This window comes from Thalia democratica, chromosome 8, assembly GCF_965202585.1.
Source record: "Thalia democratica chromosome 8, ktThaDemo2.hap1.1, whole genome shotgun sequence".
Taxonomy (NCBI): Eukaryota; Metazoa; Chordata; class Thaliacea; order Salpida; family Salpidae; genus Thalia; species Thalia democratica.
Genome location: NC_139172.1, coordinates 17,338,563 through 17,359,147, shown reverse-complemented (window position 1 = coordinate 17,359,147; position 20,585 = coordinate 17,338,563). Strand labels below are relative to the sequence as shown.

General features: G+C 24.8%; 1 protein-coding gene across 1 annotated transcript; it reads left to right on the top strand.

Annotated features, from left to right (window-relative positions):
• Nucleotides 1-453: 453 nt before the first annotated feature.
• On the top strand, nucleotides 454-19,011 carry LOC145843383 (2-Hydroxyacid oxidase 1-like). The gene is made up of 9 exons (XM_082950848.1): nucleotides 454-588; nucleotides 3,531-3,682; nucleotides 4,475-4,593; nucleotides 5,977-6,116; nucleotides 9,012-9,175; nucleotides 9,570-9,661; nucleotides 12,568-12,729; nucleotides 17,214-17,283; nucleotides 18,884-19,011. The coding sequence occupies exons 1-9, from the start codon at nucleotides 455-457 to the stop codon at nucleotides 18,958-18,960; spliced, it is 1,110 nt and encodes a 369-aa protein (XP_082806974.1). The 5' UTR covers nucleotide 454; the 3' UTR covers nucleotides 18,961-19,011.
• The last annotated feature ends 1,574 nt before the right edge of the window (nucleotides 19,012-20,585 follow it).

Here is a 20,585-nt window from a genome sequence, read left to right as displayed (position 1 = left end):
GCTTATACAACTTTTATAGTTTGTCATAAAAAATACAAACACGTTATGTACAAAGAGTCTTTTGAATTCAAGCTTGATAAAATTTTTAGTATCTACAAACAAAATCTGTTTAGTCTCCTTTGTCTTAAATCTTAAAAACTTTTTTTAAACAGACTTTTTCGAAAAATAAAACTGTTAAAAAAATCTTGTTAAATATACGTTTCAATGAAATTAAAAAAAAAAATATACGTATATATATTTTTAACAATAGCGACTTACTAAATAAATATTTGTACACATAATTTTTTTTTCACTTTTTAGAGAAAACAGTTTTACTTATAAATGTACTTATTCTCAAAGTTGTTCAGATTATAACTGTTACTTATTTTATAAAACCCAAAAAAGGTCAAAAAAGCATAGTTATTAAGAAGCTATCAGATTTCAATAAAGCTATCTAAATAAGTATAAGTTTGATATGAACTTTCCAGTTTCCTTGAATGATTTTGAAAAACATGCAAAGCATAATTTACCAAAATTTGTTTATGACTACTTCAGTAGTGGTTCAACCGAAGAACAAACATTAAAAGATAACTGTGATGCATTTAAAAGGTCTGAAGTTTTAAAGAATTTTATACATAACTTACAAGTAATATAAATTGAAATTTCTTACTAAAAACTAAAAAATATAAATATTTAAAGTTAGCTTTTAAATTAATTCTTACCTTATGAGTGTTGTGGAGGAAAATCTAGTAGTTAAAAACTTACAGTCTGTTGTTTGTTTTTTACTATTTTATGCTATTTTGGTTTATACTTATTTTATTATTGTTTTCTGTTATATTTATATTTTTAATAAAGAATTTTATTAGCCTTTATAAAATTATTTACTTGTTTTAAATAAGACAATTTTTTTTGATTTTTTTAATAATAATAAAAACTTTTAATATAAGCTGTTTATTGCATCATAGACAATATTTCTAAAATGACTTGTTTGTATGAGAATATTTGGTTAATAACTTAGCTTAGGAATAGAGGTTTTAACAAACATTTTTTTAAGCTTAAACTAATCTACATTATATATTTATAACATTACTTAATGTTATCAAAACTAAGTATTTTAACTGGACTACATACATGATTCCTACTTTACTAGATTTCCCTAATTTTTTCTTGATAACTGAATTCTTACAAAACAAACCCGAGTTTTCCTATATGAAGTTGAAACAACAATACAACATTCTAGTGCTTGACTAAATTATATTTATATATTCACCTTTTTGATGGAATTTAAAGAACTTTTGAGAGACTAAAACAATACTAAGCTTTTCAAAAGTATTAAGGGGACCTATGATTTTTTATCCTATTATATTTATCTACTACAATGCTACTCCTGCATTTTATAGCAAATATTTTTCATTATGTAGTTGTATATACTACAAAATATATAAAATGTCAACAAAAAGTTTTAATGTATAATTACTTAATAAGTATGATAAATAAAGTATAATAACAGCAATTAAAAAACTGCAATAAAAACATGTGAAAGAAAACTATGAACAGTAGCTTAAGTCAGTGGTTATCTAACTCCTATAAATCTGTACATAGTAGACTGTTAAAAGAAAAGTCTTATGCCAGATTGTCAAGTGTATAGATTTAATTTAAAAGTGTAATTCTTAATGGCTACTTTAATAAATTAAATAATAGTTTAACATCTATCAGAAATAAAAAAAAGAGATAAAAATATAATGTAAAAACAAAATGAGGGCTTTCAAGCAGGAAAATTTTGTTTCAAAAAGTTTCTCTGGATTTTTATTTTGAAGAACCCTATACATAATGATTTACTACTAAATGAATTTAAAAAATAAACCTTAAGACTTACAAATTTACTTTAAAAATTAAATTAATTGAAATGTTTTTAGCTAAATATTTGTTAAAAACTTTTAACTATAAAATTATTATTTTAATGTAATTTTTTTATTCTTAAAATATTTGTATAATTACAAGAACACTACATAACCAATTGTCATAGTAAATAAAAAAGGTACTTTGGTTGTAATTTTACTAATGCTTTAGAATAAAAAAAAGCTTTCTTTAATACCACATTTTAGCTTAACAAATGTAGTCTTGATATCAATTCTTTAAAACTGTTATTGCTAGGTAAAACAAAATCAAAGTTGAAATTCTAAAAAGATTGAATCACACCTATAAAAGAAATTCTTTAAAATTATGTATTTATAAAAAATATGTTTATTACCAATATCTGTTCTACCTTTCAAAAAAAACATTGTATAAATTGTAATAAAAAGTTGTTTAACACTTATAGTAATTGTTTTGAGCTAAAAGATAATTTTTTTTCAGGCGAAATGCTTTAATTGTTTTATAAGTAATTAAAATTAAAATTTATCATTTTATTTGAAGTCTTGCACAAAATCTATTACATAAACTTAAACTGATTGAAAAGTAATAACTTACCTATAATTAAAAAAAAAATAAATAAATAACCACATTAATAATAAAATAGAGAATAAAAGAAGGTTGAAGTCGAAAAAATCATTAAACTTTTTATTATCGAATAGTAAACTGTTAACTTTTAGTTTAAATTGCCCTGAGCTACTATTTAGCTTCTCTAAAGTGTATAATGTGAGTTAGGTTTAAAACAATTAACAGCTAATTTAAGCAAAATACATTCAATTAGGGATAAAAAGGAATAAAAAATTAAAAAGTTTAGAGTGAAACAGACTCTTTAAGTTTATTACTCTTTTTTAGTTCACTGTTCTGATACTTAAGTTTTATATTTTAAGCAGTTTTCAGCTCAAATTACTTAAATTTATGCAACATGTTTATCAAAACACAAATGTAGATTTTCTAATAATAAACCTGCATTTGAATTTATAATAAAATTTATCGATTTTTTTTAAAATCTTTAAGTAAACTATATATATGAGAAGTTTTGTAATTAACATTTAGTATCCTTGTACAAATTTCCAACATACAACAACTATAGTGCGAAGTTAATTTATTAAAAAAAAGTTTCAAGTACTAAAATACATTTTCAGTCAAAATAGAGACATTTTTCTAGGTTAAAACAAATGTATTTAAATATTTATTTTAAATATTTTCATAAGGCTAAATTGACTTAGTTGATTTACTTGCTAATAATGCAAGCACTACATGCTTATATACAATGTTTTTTTACATAAAATTATATAGTAATTATAATATTTAGTCGTATATGTAATAGTAAACTAGGTATGAGTTCTTTAATTTTTTAGTTTAACTACATTTATTATTTTCGTTACTATTATTTATTTCGATAACTTCCAAAATAATACCAATTTTTTGTTACAATCTTTATCAGTATTTTCTAAGAATCTAGGTAGTCTTAGAATTTGTTATCAAAAATTCTGTAAAAACCCTAGAGTACTTTGTTTAAAAAAGTATTTTATTAAAGTATGGCTCTACTTATGGTTTTTAGGTACAATTTTTTTGAGTTTTAAATTACAAGTAAAATTACCTACATGTTAATTGTATCTTTAAAGCTAGTAAAAAAAAAGGTATCGTTTACGCCCTAAAGTTTTCCAAGATGTTTCCACCATTGAAACTTGTCAAAATGTGTTGGGAAATGAACTGAGTATTCCTCTTTGTGTTGCTGCAACTGCAATGAACAGAATGGCCCACCAGGATGGTGAAGTTGCTGTTTTTAAAGGTTTAATTTACTTGGAGCTTGATATAATAATATTTTTAAAACAAACTACTTAATAGTTTTTATGAGGTCATGTTTTAAAGGTTTAAAATGATAATGGAAGCATTTTAAACTAATTTTTTTGTTAATAAATTAATACAGGAAAATGTATTATGGTTTTATGTCAGTTTGAAAATATTTACTTTTTAGATACTTGAAAAATTTATCAGACATAAATTTTAGCCAAAATAAGTTTCTAAATAAAACTTATTTTTATTTTATACAGCACTCTTAGTTATTTTAAAAACCGTTTTAAAGAGATGCACATAAAAATTTCATAGTTTACTTTACTTTGACCGAGTTTTGACTTTACCTTAGTCATTATCGAAAAAAAAAACTGTAAAATAACTAAAATTAGTGTTAAAAAACTAGATATATAAGACAGATTAAGTAAAACAAAAATATATTAAAGTTATGTAGTAGAGTAAAATTACAAGATTAATAATAAAAATAAACATTTATACACAGCATAAATATACATATAACACTGTTAAAGTAAAAATAAACTATGAAATTGTTATGTGTATCTCTTTAAAATGGTTTTTAAAAGTTCTATCCCCTCCTGTATTTAGTAATGTAGTTATTTAGACTTGTATTTATGGTTAATTTTGCTGTTAGAGCTGAAAAAATGTTAAAAATATTTTATTGTTTTTAAACTTTAACAAAATTAATCTTTTTCTTAAATATAACCTAAATCAAATGATAATAAAACTTAGTAAAAAAGTAAAAACTAATTTGAAACAAATACAAAATTAGCAAGCAGCAAAATGAATATTGGCTTCATGTTAAGTACTTGGGCCACATCAAGCATCGAAGAAATTGCTTCTTCTGCTGCAAATGATTCTCCAAAATGGCTGCAGTTATACATTTACAAAGTTAGTTCATACCTTCTATATTTAAAGTATATACTATTTTAATACTTATTCTGTTAGCTATGTATAGCTAAGTTTGTGTTTACTTAAAGTATGTAACCTAGTATCTAAAATAATTTTATTTTTTATTAGTACTTTTTTTAAATGAACTGTTGGATTAAAAGTTTTTTATAAAATTTTAAAGTTCTTATGTTGATAATGTCTTTAGTTGAAATCTTATGATGTAAACTTTTTAATTTTTAATATATTTGCTGTCATCTTTCATTTTTTTAGATGAAAATTAATAAAATAAAAGTCCTTATATTTAATGAACTATTGTTAAAATTAATAAGTAGGTATAACTAATTTTTATTTTCGTTTATATTAGTAATATTTTTTTAAAATCATTATAAATAGATCTATGAAAATTGTATATTTTATTCGCGACCGGTTTCGGTGGCAAGAGATTGCGGCCTTTTCAAGCATTATAAATCATTATAAAAATAGGTTTTAATTAAGCCTATAATTTTATTTGTTTCAATCATACAACTTTTGTAAATTAACCTTTTTAAATGACCATTTCTGTTTTCTAAAAATCCCATTATAAATCTTAATATTTACATTTTTTCAAAGCTTAATATATAAAATGCTTAGTAAATAGATTATTCAAATATATAAAATCTATAGTTAATAGATTATTTAAACTAAATTTAACTATATTTCATTTTAAACTAATTTAACTTTTGTTAACAACATATTAATTATAACTCATATTTAAAATTTTATTTTTATTTTTATTTTATGTGTACTTTTATTTTCCAATTAATCGCTCTGTATACTTTTGTTTTCTGCTTTTTTTAGCGTCTGATGAACTGCTTTGCAGGGAAACGGCGTAACGCAATAAAAGTTTAACAATAATTTTTTATAATTAACCTTTTTTTTACATTTTACTGTGTAATTTAATTTAAAAGTCAGCTAAGAAACTTTTACAGTTTTTCCAATTAATTGACTCAGTTTATTTAAAAAACAACAATGCATAAAATTTAAAAACTATTAGTATCTGATTTTTAAAGTACATATAATATATATTTTTTGTTATTTTAATTTTCTTGTTTTATTATAGTTTATCATCAAATAAATATTGTTAATAAAAAAAAATTAGCCATGTCTAAATTAAATTTTCACCACATTAAGTTGTATATAACAGTTTGCGAAATCCAGTTTCAAAAATGTTTTAGCTTTAGTTGTGCAAATACTATTTCAAAGTTTTAAGTTATTTACAAAAGTTTGTTTATCATATAAATTTTTTAATAAAAGTGACAAACTAGACTATCTAAAGATTTTTTATATTAAACTTTATGTTCATTGAAAATAATTGTTTGTACCAGCAATAATTTTTATTATCAGGATCGAAATTTGACAAAAAGTCTTGTTAAAAGAGCAGAAAGTTGCGGGTATCGTGGTTTGTTTCTTACTGTTGACACTCCTATCCTTGGAAAACGGTATAATGACATTAGAAACAATTTTAGTCTCCCTCAACATTTGACGTTAGTTTTAGATAGTTTGAAAAACTAGTTCTTTCAAAAACAAACTAAGAGTTTTCAATCGACATAAGTTGTATATTAGTCAAATGTCTTTATCCTTTTTGTAAAAATAGTTTCTATTAGTTTATAAGTTTTGTTTTATGCAAGTTTAAAATATATTATACAACTAACGGGTTTGCCACATTCTGGGCTCTCAGGTGTTTTTACCATTTATTTTTGATTTTTCTTAGGACTCGGTTTAGTTTTTAAGACTTTTTTTTATGAATATTTATTTTCTTGATGTTTAGTCCCTTTGTTAAAGTTTTGATTTTATTTAGTACATCAAGCTTGAAAAGTAATTCTTTTTACTTTATCTTTTCAAATATATTGTAAAATCTAGGATACTCAGGCTAGTTTTTAATTACTCAGGCTTTTTCATTTAAAAGAGTGTAAACAATTAACTTTTTTTTTTTGATTTCTAACTGACTTTAAAATATAGTAAATGCTGCGTTTTAACAAAAAATTTAAATAATGCAACCAGTATTAAAAACTAGTTTTTCTTTATAGTTTTAGTAAAATATTGTCTTTTAAGCAGTTCTTTATTCGTTTATTAGTATGGAGGTTTGTAAAGTTTTTTTTGTAATCTATATTTTAAAGTCTTTGTTTTGTTTTCTGTTTAAGATTTATTTCTTATTTTATATATGTATAATTTTAACACCAAACTCAATTTATTTTTTTTCGGATATATTTAATCTCCTTTTTGTAGAAAAAGATACTAAAAGTTTTTTAATTGGCTTAATGACTTAATTAATTGGTTTGTAAAACAGGTTGTATATTGAAAAAATATCTTACTTGGGTTTTAATAAATATGTTAATAATAAACATAACTTTAAAACACAAATTAAACTTACATTAATGGGACAAGTTTGTTTACTGAATTTAAAAAGAAGCTTTGCAGTAAAAACTTTACCCCACATAGTATTGCATTTGTAAAAAAAAACTCCTTTAAACTACTAAGTGCATTCTATTTTAATATATACTATTATAACTTTAACTGAATTTATTTTTAAACATGCATATTTATACTTTTAACTAATAATATTTTCAACTAAAAATTTGTATTTGTCTTATCTTTATACTATTTTTCTAATGTTTGTCTACACGAGCTATTTTTGAATTAGCATAGTGGTTTTATATTTTGTCTAGTTTCTAGCAAAAAGAAAAACAATATCTTTAAGAATAAATTAAACTAAAAAGAACTATAAAATAATTCTTTGAGCAGAAAGTAATTTTATTTGTATTCTATTACTTTGTTGTGGTTGTTTTTTTTTTAGAAAATACAAAAGTTTTATTGGATTTTTTCAGTCTTTTGAAAAGTTTTACTGATTATTATTTTATATAAAGTAAAGTTGAAGCGTTTACTTGATAAATTATTTTTTGGTACTAATTTTTGGTTGGAAACTTATGACCAATTAACATTCTCAATTTGTACATGATTTTAGTTGACTGTCTGTACTACTTGAAAACTTTTCTTTTTTTAAATCTTTTTTTCTTTATGTTAAGTATTGATTTTTAAAATTCCTTCTAGTTGATTATGATTTCTAGCGGTCAAGTTTATTTAAAAAATTAATAAGTTACTCAATATTTTTAATAATTACTAAAATATATTTTCAGCTTAAAAATTTGTGTATTTATCTTTAAATCTTTATCTTTTTTAAAACAAAATATCCGAAGGAAGGAAGTTCGTTTGAATATGGCAACAAAAATTTGAAAAGAACTAAAAACAAATGAATTTTCTCTATGATAAAATAATACCACATGTCTACGGAGTTCTGGAAAAGTACAATACGTACTAGTTCTAAAACACTCTATACTTGTGCTAATATAACTCTTGTTTTCTTAGAAGTAGTTATTTTCAAGTATATAGATAGTTTTAATACTATAGTGGAATTTCGTTATGAACGTTAGTTATGATACTCTACATGATTAACATTTATTTTATATTTTATATGTTATTAGTTATTATGTTTTTTTACTCAAACATACTGTTTATATTTATTGTTTTTATTTATAAAACGCACATATTTATCTTTTACTCTTTATTTTCTGTTCGTTTAAGTACTTATTTTCTTTAAGATGTCCGTTAAACTGTTGCTAAATCAAGTTAGAAAAGCGTCGTTTGTTTTTTATAAATTAAGTATTTTTTATATTACACTGTTGTTTTTTTTCTGCTTCTTTGACTAAAAAATTACTCTAAAAATCTAACTTTAGTTTGTTAAGGTGCTTTTTTTGTTAGTTAAACTTCTTGTAAAACAAATTCCATTTTAAAACAGCTGAGTCTTTAACAAATTGATAATGAATTTTTCAAAAAAAAAAGTTGGATTTTTTTAAAGATAAACAATTTATTTGTTTTAAAATGTCGAAAGGTGTAGACATACTATTTTAAAACAAGCTTAATTGAATTTTAATATGGTGTATTGGTCAGTCTCTTTATGTAGTAGTACTTCAAGAACTATTAAACATTGCATTAATGTTAATTTTATTTATAACTTTACTTTTTATTTTTTATCATCAATCAAAAGCAGTGATTTATATAAAGATGTTCAACAATAAGTATAGATAATGTGGTAAGCGAAATGCGGCAGTGAAACCACCAAGTTTTATAATAAAAACTTAGCAGCATAAGTTATTAAAACGGTCTTCGCAAGACCTTTCCGGATTAAATGTCTTAAACGTTGTAGCTAACAAAAGAGATATGTAGAATTTATTTAATTAAACCACTTTTCAATTAAAGTTAAAAATAAACTTATCATTGTTGCATTGAAGGAAGCCGTACATTAAATGTTTTTACTTGGAATTTACTAAAGTTTTATAATGTTTACTCTGTCTCAATTTTCAAAAATGTACTTTAACCAACAGTTTAAAGAACATTGGAGTTAGAGAATCGAGTATGCACTTGTCACAAGGATCAGCATTGGCAAATCACGTAACAAAAGAAATCGACTCGTCGCTAACTTGGAAGGATATTTCTTGGCTTAAAACAATCACAAAAATGCCTATTGTCATCAAAGGAATTATTACTGGTATTTTTATGCACTTTGCAGCTAGTTAAGTAAATGCATTTTTATCCTCGTAAGTTAACAATTAGTTTACATTAGTTGTGTAAACTAAGAAACACAGTTTAAAAAATCTAGCAAAGTACTTCCATGAATACAAAATAAAATAAACTAGTTTCTAATATTGGTATTTTACCTAAAAGTATAAATGAACTATTAAAGAAACAAGCTTATTATAAACAAAGTTAAAATTTATTGTCGAGTGTTATATCTAAAACTCTATTAAACCTTGTTATAGCATAACTATACTCAACATATAATTTAGTTCAACTTTTGTGTGAAATATTGTGCTAACAAAATTAAATCTGTGAACTACTATTTAGCAAATACCAAAGTTGTAACATATACTTACTTGTTGTAGGTGAGATGGCAAAGCTGGCAGTGGAGCATGGAGCAGACGGGATACTAGTGTCTAACCATGGTGCCAGGCAGCTAGATGGTGTACCTGCAACTGTTAGTTTGCAAACTATTATTTCTATCTAAAACAGTAATGATTACAAGTTTTAATAAAAGTATTATCTTTTAAAGTACAGTTACTTGCGAATCTACGCACTCTCGTTTACTTACACGTTTTAGAATTCTCAAAAGTTACAAAAAAAAATCTTTAATATTGTCAATTTATTGTATGTATTGAGTTCACAATTCATTAATTTTTATATAAAGTTTTAATTGCTAACTCAATCTATATTTGTTTAGACTTTGTAAACTTATGTTCCTCAACGGTTGGATTAACATTTAATTTTGCCTCAGTGTACCATAAGTTTTAATAATTAAAAACAGTTTTTATTAAAATTCTTAAAAAAAACATGAGTGACGAACAACAGTGAAAGTTATTAACATAATGAATAATTATTTAAAGAATCAGCGCAAAAGAAAATCTCCAGCAAAATGTGCAATGGTGTTAAATAAAAACATGCATACACTTTACAAAGTTTTATTTGTTTTTCTTATTAAACATATCATTAGTTGTCTTTTGAAAATTTTTTCTGCTTGAAAAAGTTGTTTTTTTTTTGTACGTGGTCTTCAATTTTTCGTAGTGCTCTCCTAAACCAGCTACAACTTTGGAGAAACAAAACTTTCGTTGAAATTGATGGTTTTCATCAACATCGTTTTGAAACCCTCGAATTCAAACTGTTATACTTCCTCTCAAAAATCTTCTTCATGAGTTTCATGAAGAACTTTTGAAGTTTCAGGCATGTTTTTAGGTTCAACATTGTTGTTGGCCGCTTGACCTCCTCTAAAATACTTTCTGAATATTCAGCAGTTGTTTAAAAGATCTTCCTCTAATACCACGCAAGACAAGTTTAATCTTAGGTGAGCAGGGAACGAAGTAGAAAAAAATTACTTTGTGTACACCAAACAGTTTTTATTGAAAAAACTTACCACATTTTTGTAAAACTTGAATGAAAATATTTTTGTAAACAAAATAAGTGGAAGTGTTATCTGTATTTGGTTAAGTGCACTATAAGAAAACAGCCACTAAAGAAGTTATATTTGTTACCTCTCGTTTAGTTACGTTCTCTCGTTTAGTTACGCACTTTTGATGTGGACATAATGAGCGTAAGGTGACTGTATCTTAAATATACAGTGTATACTAAAATATGAAAGTTGTTACTAAGTTCATAGTTTTTAAACATTAAATAAAGTAATTTCACCTATAAGCTAGAGTTATAGGTTAAAAAAATCCTGGTTACCATTTTTTAGGTTACCATTCCTGGTTACCATTGGGAATAAGGTAATAATTTTTTGTATTTTGTGAATAAAAAATTTGATAATTTTCAATTGCAAATTTTTCTGATTGTCATTTTTGTTTTACAAAAAAATTAATTATTATAAATTCGCTATAACATTTCTCTACTATCTTACATAAAAGTAGTCTTGTTGCTGAAAAAAAATCTAATTTTTAGTGTGTTTAATATTGTTTTGAACGGTTATCAAAAATTTTGTTCTAATTAGTTTTTGTTAAAAAAATACATAACCAATGTTAGGTAAAACTAGTTGAGTTTGAAAAAATAAAACTCTTAAATATAAACCCTAAAAATCTTAACCAAGTATCATATGTTGAAAGTTTTATAAAGAGCATTAAATTTTAATTGCTTACTTTATATTTAGGTCCGTACTCAATGAAGAGTAACTCTATTTATTACGTGAAAAACCTTTAGGTCGAACTAGTAAAAATGTCTCTCCTACCCGAAAAAAAAAGTCATCTTAAGTTTAGTTGCAACTGTGGTAGAGCTTGTAAGACTAAGACAAGCTAAAAATTTCACCAAAGATAATAATAATGAGTACCAAATGTTATTAAACGGTAGATTTAAGGAGACGAAAAAACACTTAATATTTAAAGCAAATGCTATAAAATTCAAGTTGTGAAGCAAGCTAAACTAAAGAACAATTTAGCATAGAATAGTTGCGCGTAACTAAAACGAGTTTGAGTCTACATGTTATCATAGATGTATAAACAGTATAAATACGTGTACAAATAAGTAAGTTTAAATATTTTTTTTTCCAGTATCTACTTAATGTTTTAATTTAACGTTTTTATTATCCGTAAGTAGTTTTATTTAATTTATCAGAGTTTTAAAAACGACCTAACACCTGTAAAACGTTCTTAGTTTGTATTCGTAAATAATTCAGTATTTTTTATGCTTGTTTCAGTTTTTGTTTAGATAAAATGCATTTTGTATATGAGTTCATTTATTAAGAGTATAAACTGTTTTAAACAGTAAAGTAATAATTTTAAGACGCGTGGTATGTTTTATTAGCAAATATTTATCTTTTGCTGTCGCCATAATAAATATTAGTCTTAAGTTTATAATGCTTTTATATTTATTTACTGTATATAAAAAATTGTCATTGTTTTACCTAAACAGTTTAACGTAATTTGTTTTATTTTAATCCAAAAACTACTATGATAAAATAATTATAATCTGGGACACTATTTTGATACACGTTTAAATAACTTACAAAAATCTTAATTTTATTGTAGTCTTAAAATTTTATAAAAACCATATGGCCATATTTGTAGGAAGAATATAAATTAAGTTTTTTAATATGTTAGTCAAAAACTGATTTACTTTTGTTAAAAAATACTTTACACAATGTATCTTAAACTTTTCTCAGTTTTTATGACCAGAAATTAGTTATAAAACTTTGTATTTATCTTTTTGTTTATTAACTTTGTCTTTAGTAGCTGCTGATTTCTTTTATATAAAAATACATTTTAAAAGTTTGACAAATCGGTAAACTATTAGAATTAATGTTATAAAACTCTTTTAACGGTTTTAATTTCCATGTAAATGTTAATTATTCATATAAATTTAATCAATATTTAATTTTTTACCAATAAAGTTTGTTAACAGATAGACGCATTACAAGAAGTTGTCAGGGCTGTTTCAGGGACGAAATGTCAGGTGTACCTGGACGGAGGGGTGAGAAGTGGTAGCGACATTTTCAAGGCGGTGGCCCTCGGCGCCACGGCTGTTTTTATTGGTCGACCCGTTCTGTGGGGCCTTGCTTATCAGGTTTAAATAAATTTTTATGAATAAGTATGCATTAACTGTGGGTAAAATATCTGTACTGCTGCAATATTTTATTAAAGGTTTCTTACAGATTTTTTAGCTTTTTAATCAACTTGAACATTAGTTACATTAAATAGTTAGCGATTACTATAAAGTTGTGTAAAACAAGTACGTATTAATAACAACTTATTTTTAATAAAGTATGCAAAGTATAAATGCCATTTCAAATATGTTGATGTTTGAACATTTTTGGAATATGACAATTTAATTTAGTACATGTAAGTGTACGTTTATTGAGTCTTTAGTATTCATTTTTAAAACCAAGATGTTTTAGTACCAAAAATCAGAACAAAGCAAGCTTTAATATTACCTCATAGGTCATCAGATTGGGATGCATGACAATTCAAATTTCGACAATACAAATTTATGTTAAAAAATTCAAAAGGCCACAACTCAAAAAGTAATGTATATTTGAATAAAAAAAAAACGTTTTAAGTCTTTTTAATACCTACAATGCATTTTTAATTTTGTGAAAATTTTCAGATATGGCTAAAATAAGTTTTTAAAAACAACTATTTAAGTAATCTTTAATTATCTTAAAATTTTTTTTAAATTTTTCAAAAAAAAAAAAGGTTTGTAGGTATTTATAATACGACCTAAATATGTATTTTTTAATTTTATTCTCATATACATTACTTTATGAATTGTGGCCTTTTGAAATTTTTTCCAAGAATTTGAATTGTCGGAATTTGAGTTGTCGTGCACCCATCAGATTGCAAGCTTTCGGTAGACTGAGACCTAGGTTTCGTTCTAATAAGAACTCATGTCATCCTTGCGCAGGGATCATGATAATTTATTTCAACTTCATCACTATAAACAAGAGGTTGTGGTGATCTAAGGTGTATGATCGAAACTTGATTTTAATTTAAACTTGTCTCACGGCACGTATAGTCCAGGCTTTGGCTGTGATGACAACTAATAAAAACACTAAAAACTAAAAACACCAACTGATTATTAAATTTATAATTATGTTTCAAAGCAAATATTCGCTCATAAATATAATTTGTTTATGATAATCAATCGAAGCTTGATTAAGTGTTGATTATTTATAAAATTTGTCTTGTATGGTTTAAATAGTTGTACAGTGATAGTATTTTTTATTCTATACTAAAGCTTAAAAAAGTTATGTATCAAACTAAAAAGGTACGGTATGGTAAATTTAATTTTAGTAATCTAAAAAGAAAACAGTGCATACTAGTTGAGAAAGCTCTAGCTCAGGGGTCGGCAAACTGCGGCCCGCGGGCCAATTGCGGCCCGCGAAGGGTAAATCTGCGGCCCGCGAGCACGTTATTTTTTTAAATGGAATGCGGCCCGCGAAAGAAAATTTTGTGGCCCGCGAGCATGTAAATGTGGCCCGCAGAGCAAAAATATATTTTTAGTTAAAATTTTTACGGTAAATCGATTTAATTTGATTAGTTTGGTTTTAAGTCTTTGTATAACATTTATAAATAATTAGAAGAAATTACTGCTTTAGTTTAAAAATGTGAAAAAACAGATTAGCATTCTATAGGATATTTTTCTGAGTTTCATAATAACTTCTTTTTACAACAGCAAGTAAATATCTGTAAAAAGAGTGTAAAAAGTACTTGAATTTAACAAGTTAGTTTTATAATACATATTTATAAAATAAACTAAATGCAAATGTTTTTCATTCAGTACAAAAGTAATGCACTGTAATTAACTAAAGTGTCATTTCTTTATAGCTTAGATATTCTTTTTCAATATTTTTTGTACCCAAGTTTCTTTTATAGATTTTTCATTTGTAAATGTTATATTTTAGTGTAAAAACATTAGAAATAACATAGTAATAAAAAATAAGGTTTATTTAATTTTTGTTTTGACACATTTTAATTTTTTAGAAGTTTTCTTTGCACTTAAATTAATTTATATGCACACCAACTTAAAAAGATGCTCATATTTTAAACCACTTTTTATTTAATACTTTAGTTTAAGTTTAGTTTATGCATAATTTTCTAACATTGTTGTTTCTATATGTAATATATAAATTTGTACAGACAAATTTAAAACAATATATATGACATAAATTAATACAGTTTTTGTTAGGTATACATTTTCATTTTTTAAACATCGTTTTTGTCAAACTAAGTTAACTTTTATGCCTTGCATATCAATACACACATTTGCTGTTTTTTGGAGCTACCTGTTTAAAATAGATTTAGGGGTGGTAAATTTATAAAGTTTGTACATTGTTAATCAAAATAGTTCAAATTCAAGCAAATAAACAACTAAACATTCACAAACACTCAGACTATCACTATTTAAAGACTTCAAATATCAGGCCAACTAAGTCATTTTATAAGTTTTTGGCTAGAATTGTTTTTTGTATTTAAAATATCAGAAAAATGTTTTTGTTGACTCAGGCTAGCTTTTTTGCTTGAAAGAGTGGCAAGTTAAACTTATGATATAAGTTTTGCTCAACCCACAGTGTTAGTTTGAGTTATAATATATGTTAAATTTTAAGTCTTGCAGCTGATATATATCAAAATATTATTTATATTATTGTGTACATTTAAGTGTGAACAATCAGTGTTACCAAAAAACTTGAATACCGGAAAAGCTTTGAACTTAAAAACTTATGCTTAAAAATTCTGGAAAAAAGCTTGAATTTGAGAATTTTTAAATAACCTGGAATTTCAAACAATTTTTACATGTAAAGTAATGAAATTTCGATTTGACACAAAAAATTTAGTAAATAAACATTTCTTTATAAAAGTATATTAAAGTAGCTTAACAGTGTTTTTAAATATTGATATATTTGTTAAGACACTTTTTAAACTTCAATTAAACTTTAAACTAAAAGTAAAAGAAGGAATTATACTTCTAAAAACTTTGTATTGGTGCATTGCACGTTTTCTTGTAAAATTTCACCGATTGTTGTGCTTTGTTTTGAGACTAAACCTAGAAATTCTTCTAAAATTTCAAAGTTAGTAAAAACATCTCTAATAAAAATTCTCAGATGAGCAATAGTTTTTCTATCAGTGCTCTCATGTTAACATATTGATTAAAGTCCTAATTTGATTTATGCAACTTTATAACCTTAATGCATTTCCTAAATACGACTTTTTGTTGTCATTGAAGAAATAAAAAAAAGTTTTTCATTACTGCCAACAAAAATTCTTTAAAAAAGTTTTCAACTATAAACGTTATCTCATTTTAAATAATAAATTTTGCTACTTTATAACTTGCCTTAACAACTTTTTTCTGATAATTCTGTAGTTACTGAAGATAATCATGTGCTTTGTTGGAACTGACTATGGTGATTCGTTTTTTTATTGTTTCTCGCAATAACTCCTAACTAAGGTTTTTTTTTAATTTTTGTAGCTCGTCTTATATTTTACAATTAATATTTTTTAAATTCAATATTCTTATTGCAGATAAAGAGTTGCCATAATGCTTAATATTGTTTTTTATTTCGGTAATGACTCAATAAAGTTTTATACTTATGTTAAAAATGTTTAAGAAACTTAATTGTCCATTCCAGCTGACTTATATTATTTTTTTTTGCATGTAATTTATTTACTGTTAATAACTTTTGTTTTTTCTTTATGTTGTGAACTTTGTTTAAACCGGGTTGCTACACAAACAGGCTATTTTAAAAGCTTAAGAACTCTGGTGTGTGTGAAACTTTTACTTTAAACACTTTAAAGAAATCTTTTAATTCCAAGGATAGTTTTTATGACTGTAGTTTATTTTACTAATTGTATTTTTTTCTTGTTTTCTTACACTTTTTGTACTTTTTAATGATAATATTTTTAATAAGTTTTTAAGCTTGATTAACAACGATTTATTAGCTTTTTCAACTTTTAATAAACATAGGCTGGTTTGGTACAACTCAGACGTTTTTGCTTTTTATGTGGCAACCATGTAAAAGACTAGTTACTAATAAAATACTTTTTTTAAATATTCGAGAATTAATTATGTTAAAGAATTTGTTCTAGCTTTCTGGAATACAAACAGATATTAATTTAATCAAATTAACTAATTACCATTTATTAAGTAACCCATAAATTGTCTTTCAAGTTTAATTTTTATAGAGAGTTAGGCTGTAAGTTAAAAAAGTCTTAAGTTTAACTTATTAAGTGCTTATGAAAGTACATAGTTTATTAACACTTAAGTATATTAGTCAATGTAAATTTTATTCTAATAAACATTTATTTAAATATGCATTCTCTGTATAGCTAAAAGTCATTTAAAATGATAGGGTGAATAAAAGTAAAACTTTTCTCTAGTGTGCCTTAAACTAAAACCAAAAGATTATTCAAATGTCACTAAAACTAAAACTGCGGCCCGCGAAGACTTTGTAAACTTGAAATTTGGCCCGCGACCAACGACTGCCTGCCGACCCCTGCTCTAGCTAAACAAAACTTATATTTATAATGTTTTTTAAAAACTTACAACTTTATAAGGGTGAAGAGGGAGTGAAAAAAGTATTGAATATTTTTAAAGAAGAATTCGAAAACTGCATGAAACTGATGGGTAAGAGTTTTAAAAGTACAATGTGAACTATAATTTTAACGATTGTTTGTATACTAATTGTTCTGTTAATATATGTTAGCTTTCCCATACAGTTGTAATTTTTAAAAAGCACCATTTTTTTGTGATTACGGTTTTTATAAGAAAATAGTGCTTAGAGCAGGGGTCGGCAGCCTTATGTAACTCGCGGGCCAATTTTCCTTGGAAAAATTGCTCGCGGGCCGCACTATATATAAAAAAACCTTTAAGGGCCGAATTTATTTATATAAAGTTATAGTAATCAGTAGAAAAGTATTATTTAAGATCAAAAATATGACAAATTAAGCAATACTAGTGCAATAATAAATATTTTTTATTTAACTAAGAGCCTAACTGTAAGTTTTTATTACGAAATCTTTAATTTTAATAGTTTTTAAATTGTATATTTTCGGCTAAAAAGGAGCTCGCGGGCCGCAGATTTTGACTTAAAGGGCCGTATTTGGCCCGCGGGCCGCAGTTTGCCGACCCTTGGCTTAGAGTCTAGTTTTAAATTGCCGAATATATTTTCTAAACATATTTCAGCTGAATTAATTTTTACTACCAAAAAAAAGATACTATAACAATATAAAATGTCGGCAGCTTATTTGGAAGTGTGATTTACTAACTTTTACTGTCAACTTAACGCTTTTAAATATGATTTGAGTTTTACAAAATAATTTTTTGTTGTAACCAACAATAGAAAAGTAAACAATGTCTATTTTAAGAGAAAAACAATTTGTTGTGATTTTTAAATATTTTTAAAACTATTTTACTATCTTAATTCACTATGTATTTGTAAACTACCTAAAACGGAATAAAAAAAAAAGCAGGCTGTTTAATAAAGCCAAAATAAAAATAATGGTGAGTTATCTTGATCAAATACGATACAATACAGGTATGTACAAAATCAAAGTAATTAGATAAAGATATCAAATGCTACTAAATTCTATTTAGGCAAAAATATAACAATTTTTTTTTCAAGTAGAAAAATTAATATAGTAATTTTTTTCCTAATACTATAGTCTAATCTAATTCTTGTTAATAATTTACTTTAAAACTTTAAAAAAGGTTTAAATATTAATTTAAAACTAATTCTCAATTTTTATTTTTGATACGTAAATAAAATAAAAACAAAAGTTTGTATACTTTTATTTGGTTTTACTAAAACTTTAAAATTTTTCTAAAACTATGCCTAGAAAGGCTGCAGAAAAATAACTGTACGTACACACTAGACTAGATTGTTAAGTTTATAATATTTTAATAAAAAATCTTCAATTACTTTGGTTCAGTACCTGTATTAATAAATGTTGTATATTAACTATTAAAGTTTAATAAAAACTAAAGTTTTAAACATACTGAGTCGCTTTAAATTTATTTTTGTTACTCACAAAGTTTTGTACGGTAAAAGTTATTGTGCCCACTAATTTCAGGTGTATACTTTTGTAAACATTATTTAAACCGTTAAAAAACATAAAAGTACAAATTAAAGTATTTAAAAATATATCAGACAGAAGTTTATGTATCAAATAAAAAAGTACGTTTTACAATTAGATTTTTTTTAAGTATAAAAACGAGTATGATTTAGGTTGTCGTACAATTGAAGAAATCCGAAATGGTGAAGATTTGGTGGTTCATCAATCTTACTTTCATTCGAAGTTATAATAGTGAGGTTGAAAAAAGTAATGGATTGATACTTACTGATAGTACTTTTTTTAGTAGTTTTTCATTGTAATTTAGCATATATCACTAATCAAGGTTTATGATTTTGTTTTAAACTTTTATGCAAATGACCTATACTCATACTATGCCTTATAATCATCAATTTTATTTATGCAATTATTTATGTCTGTGGTTTTCTTATATGCAAAATAAAATGTTTAAACTGTGATTACATTTTTTGTGTTTTTTTCTTATTTATGTATTGTAAAGTAAGAGTTATAACTTAGTCTTGATAATATGAAATACAACTTTTACCTAGTTCGTTTTTGTTTTTATAAACTGATTACTAATTTTATTTCGATGAAGGATAAAACTATATTATCTACAAGAAAATATTATAATACAAATACATTTAAAATTCTATAAATTGTTAACTTTCAATATTTAGTATTCACAAACAAAAAAATTATTACACTAAATAGCTACAAACTTAAAAGTTCAATAAGTAAACAGCGAATAAAAATTGAAATCAGTTTTTCAATTTATTTTGAACCTTATGGAAATAATTACTTACTAAGAGGAAATAGCAAATAATTTACATGCAAACATCATTTCAATAATGAGGCTTGGCATAATTCTTTTTTCCATCGGTTAGTTCAAATATGGAACAAACTTCGGATGCTGTTGTTGTTGATCTTGCGGTAAAGTTCATTGTTTATTAAAATTAATAAGTAATTTATTATTAATCGTTGATTAAATTTTGAGATTCAATTTTAAAGCTGCGCCTTTCCTCTATTAATCATTAATGATGAGTCTTTTTTCAATATGTTAAACGATTATTTATCTGGCCACTCTATTTTAATGTGCTTGGAGCTTTAGGTTTTTGTTTTTTTTGTCAGTTAATGCATTTACATTTTTCATGATTGATCGTTTTACATCAAAGCTTAAACAAGTATAAGTTTGTGGTTAAAAATTTGCTCTTTATGTTAGTGTATAAACTTATATACATTATATTGAAATATGTTTTCATTTTTGTTTTAAACAATGTAATTTTTGTGTTACTTTTATTTTTGATTTATTTCGTTACGTGTCTTTCTGTTTAAGCGGCTTAGATTTTGATGCCTAGGTCCGTCATATGGACAATAAACTTGCAAACTTGCAATAACAATTCTTGTGTGAAGTTAGACTGTAAATAAAGTTATTATAGACTGATAATTTTAATGTCAATCAAAGGTCTTCACAGTGTCTACCAGAGCTCAATAGGTTTGTGCACTTATAAAGCACCAATGTGCACATTATTATTTTTGAGTTGATTACTATAATCTAAATTTATAAGTTGAACTAAAATCTTAAACAAAAGAGACAATTTTCGCCTAATTTTTTTAGTAATCATACTTGCAATAAATTTACAACATCAAATTGTTTATTTAACGACAAAAATATAAGCGCTCAAAAAGTTTTGTTCAAGACATGGTGTACGAAAAAACCTTTCAGTTATCGAATCCAACACCACGGATAAAGTTATGCCTTGATGGGACAAAATATGCAATTAATTAAAAAAAAATATTATCTAGTTCTTGGATCAGCAAACTGCGGGCTATAACTAGCCCGCGGAAGGTAAAAGTGCG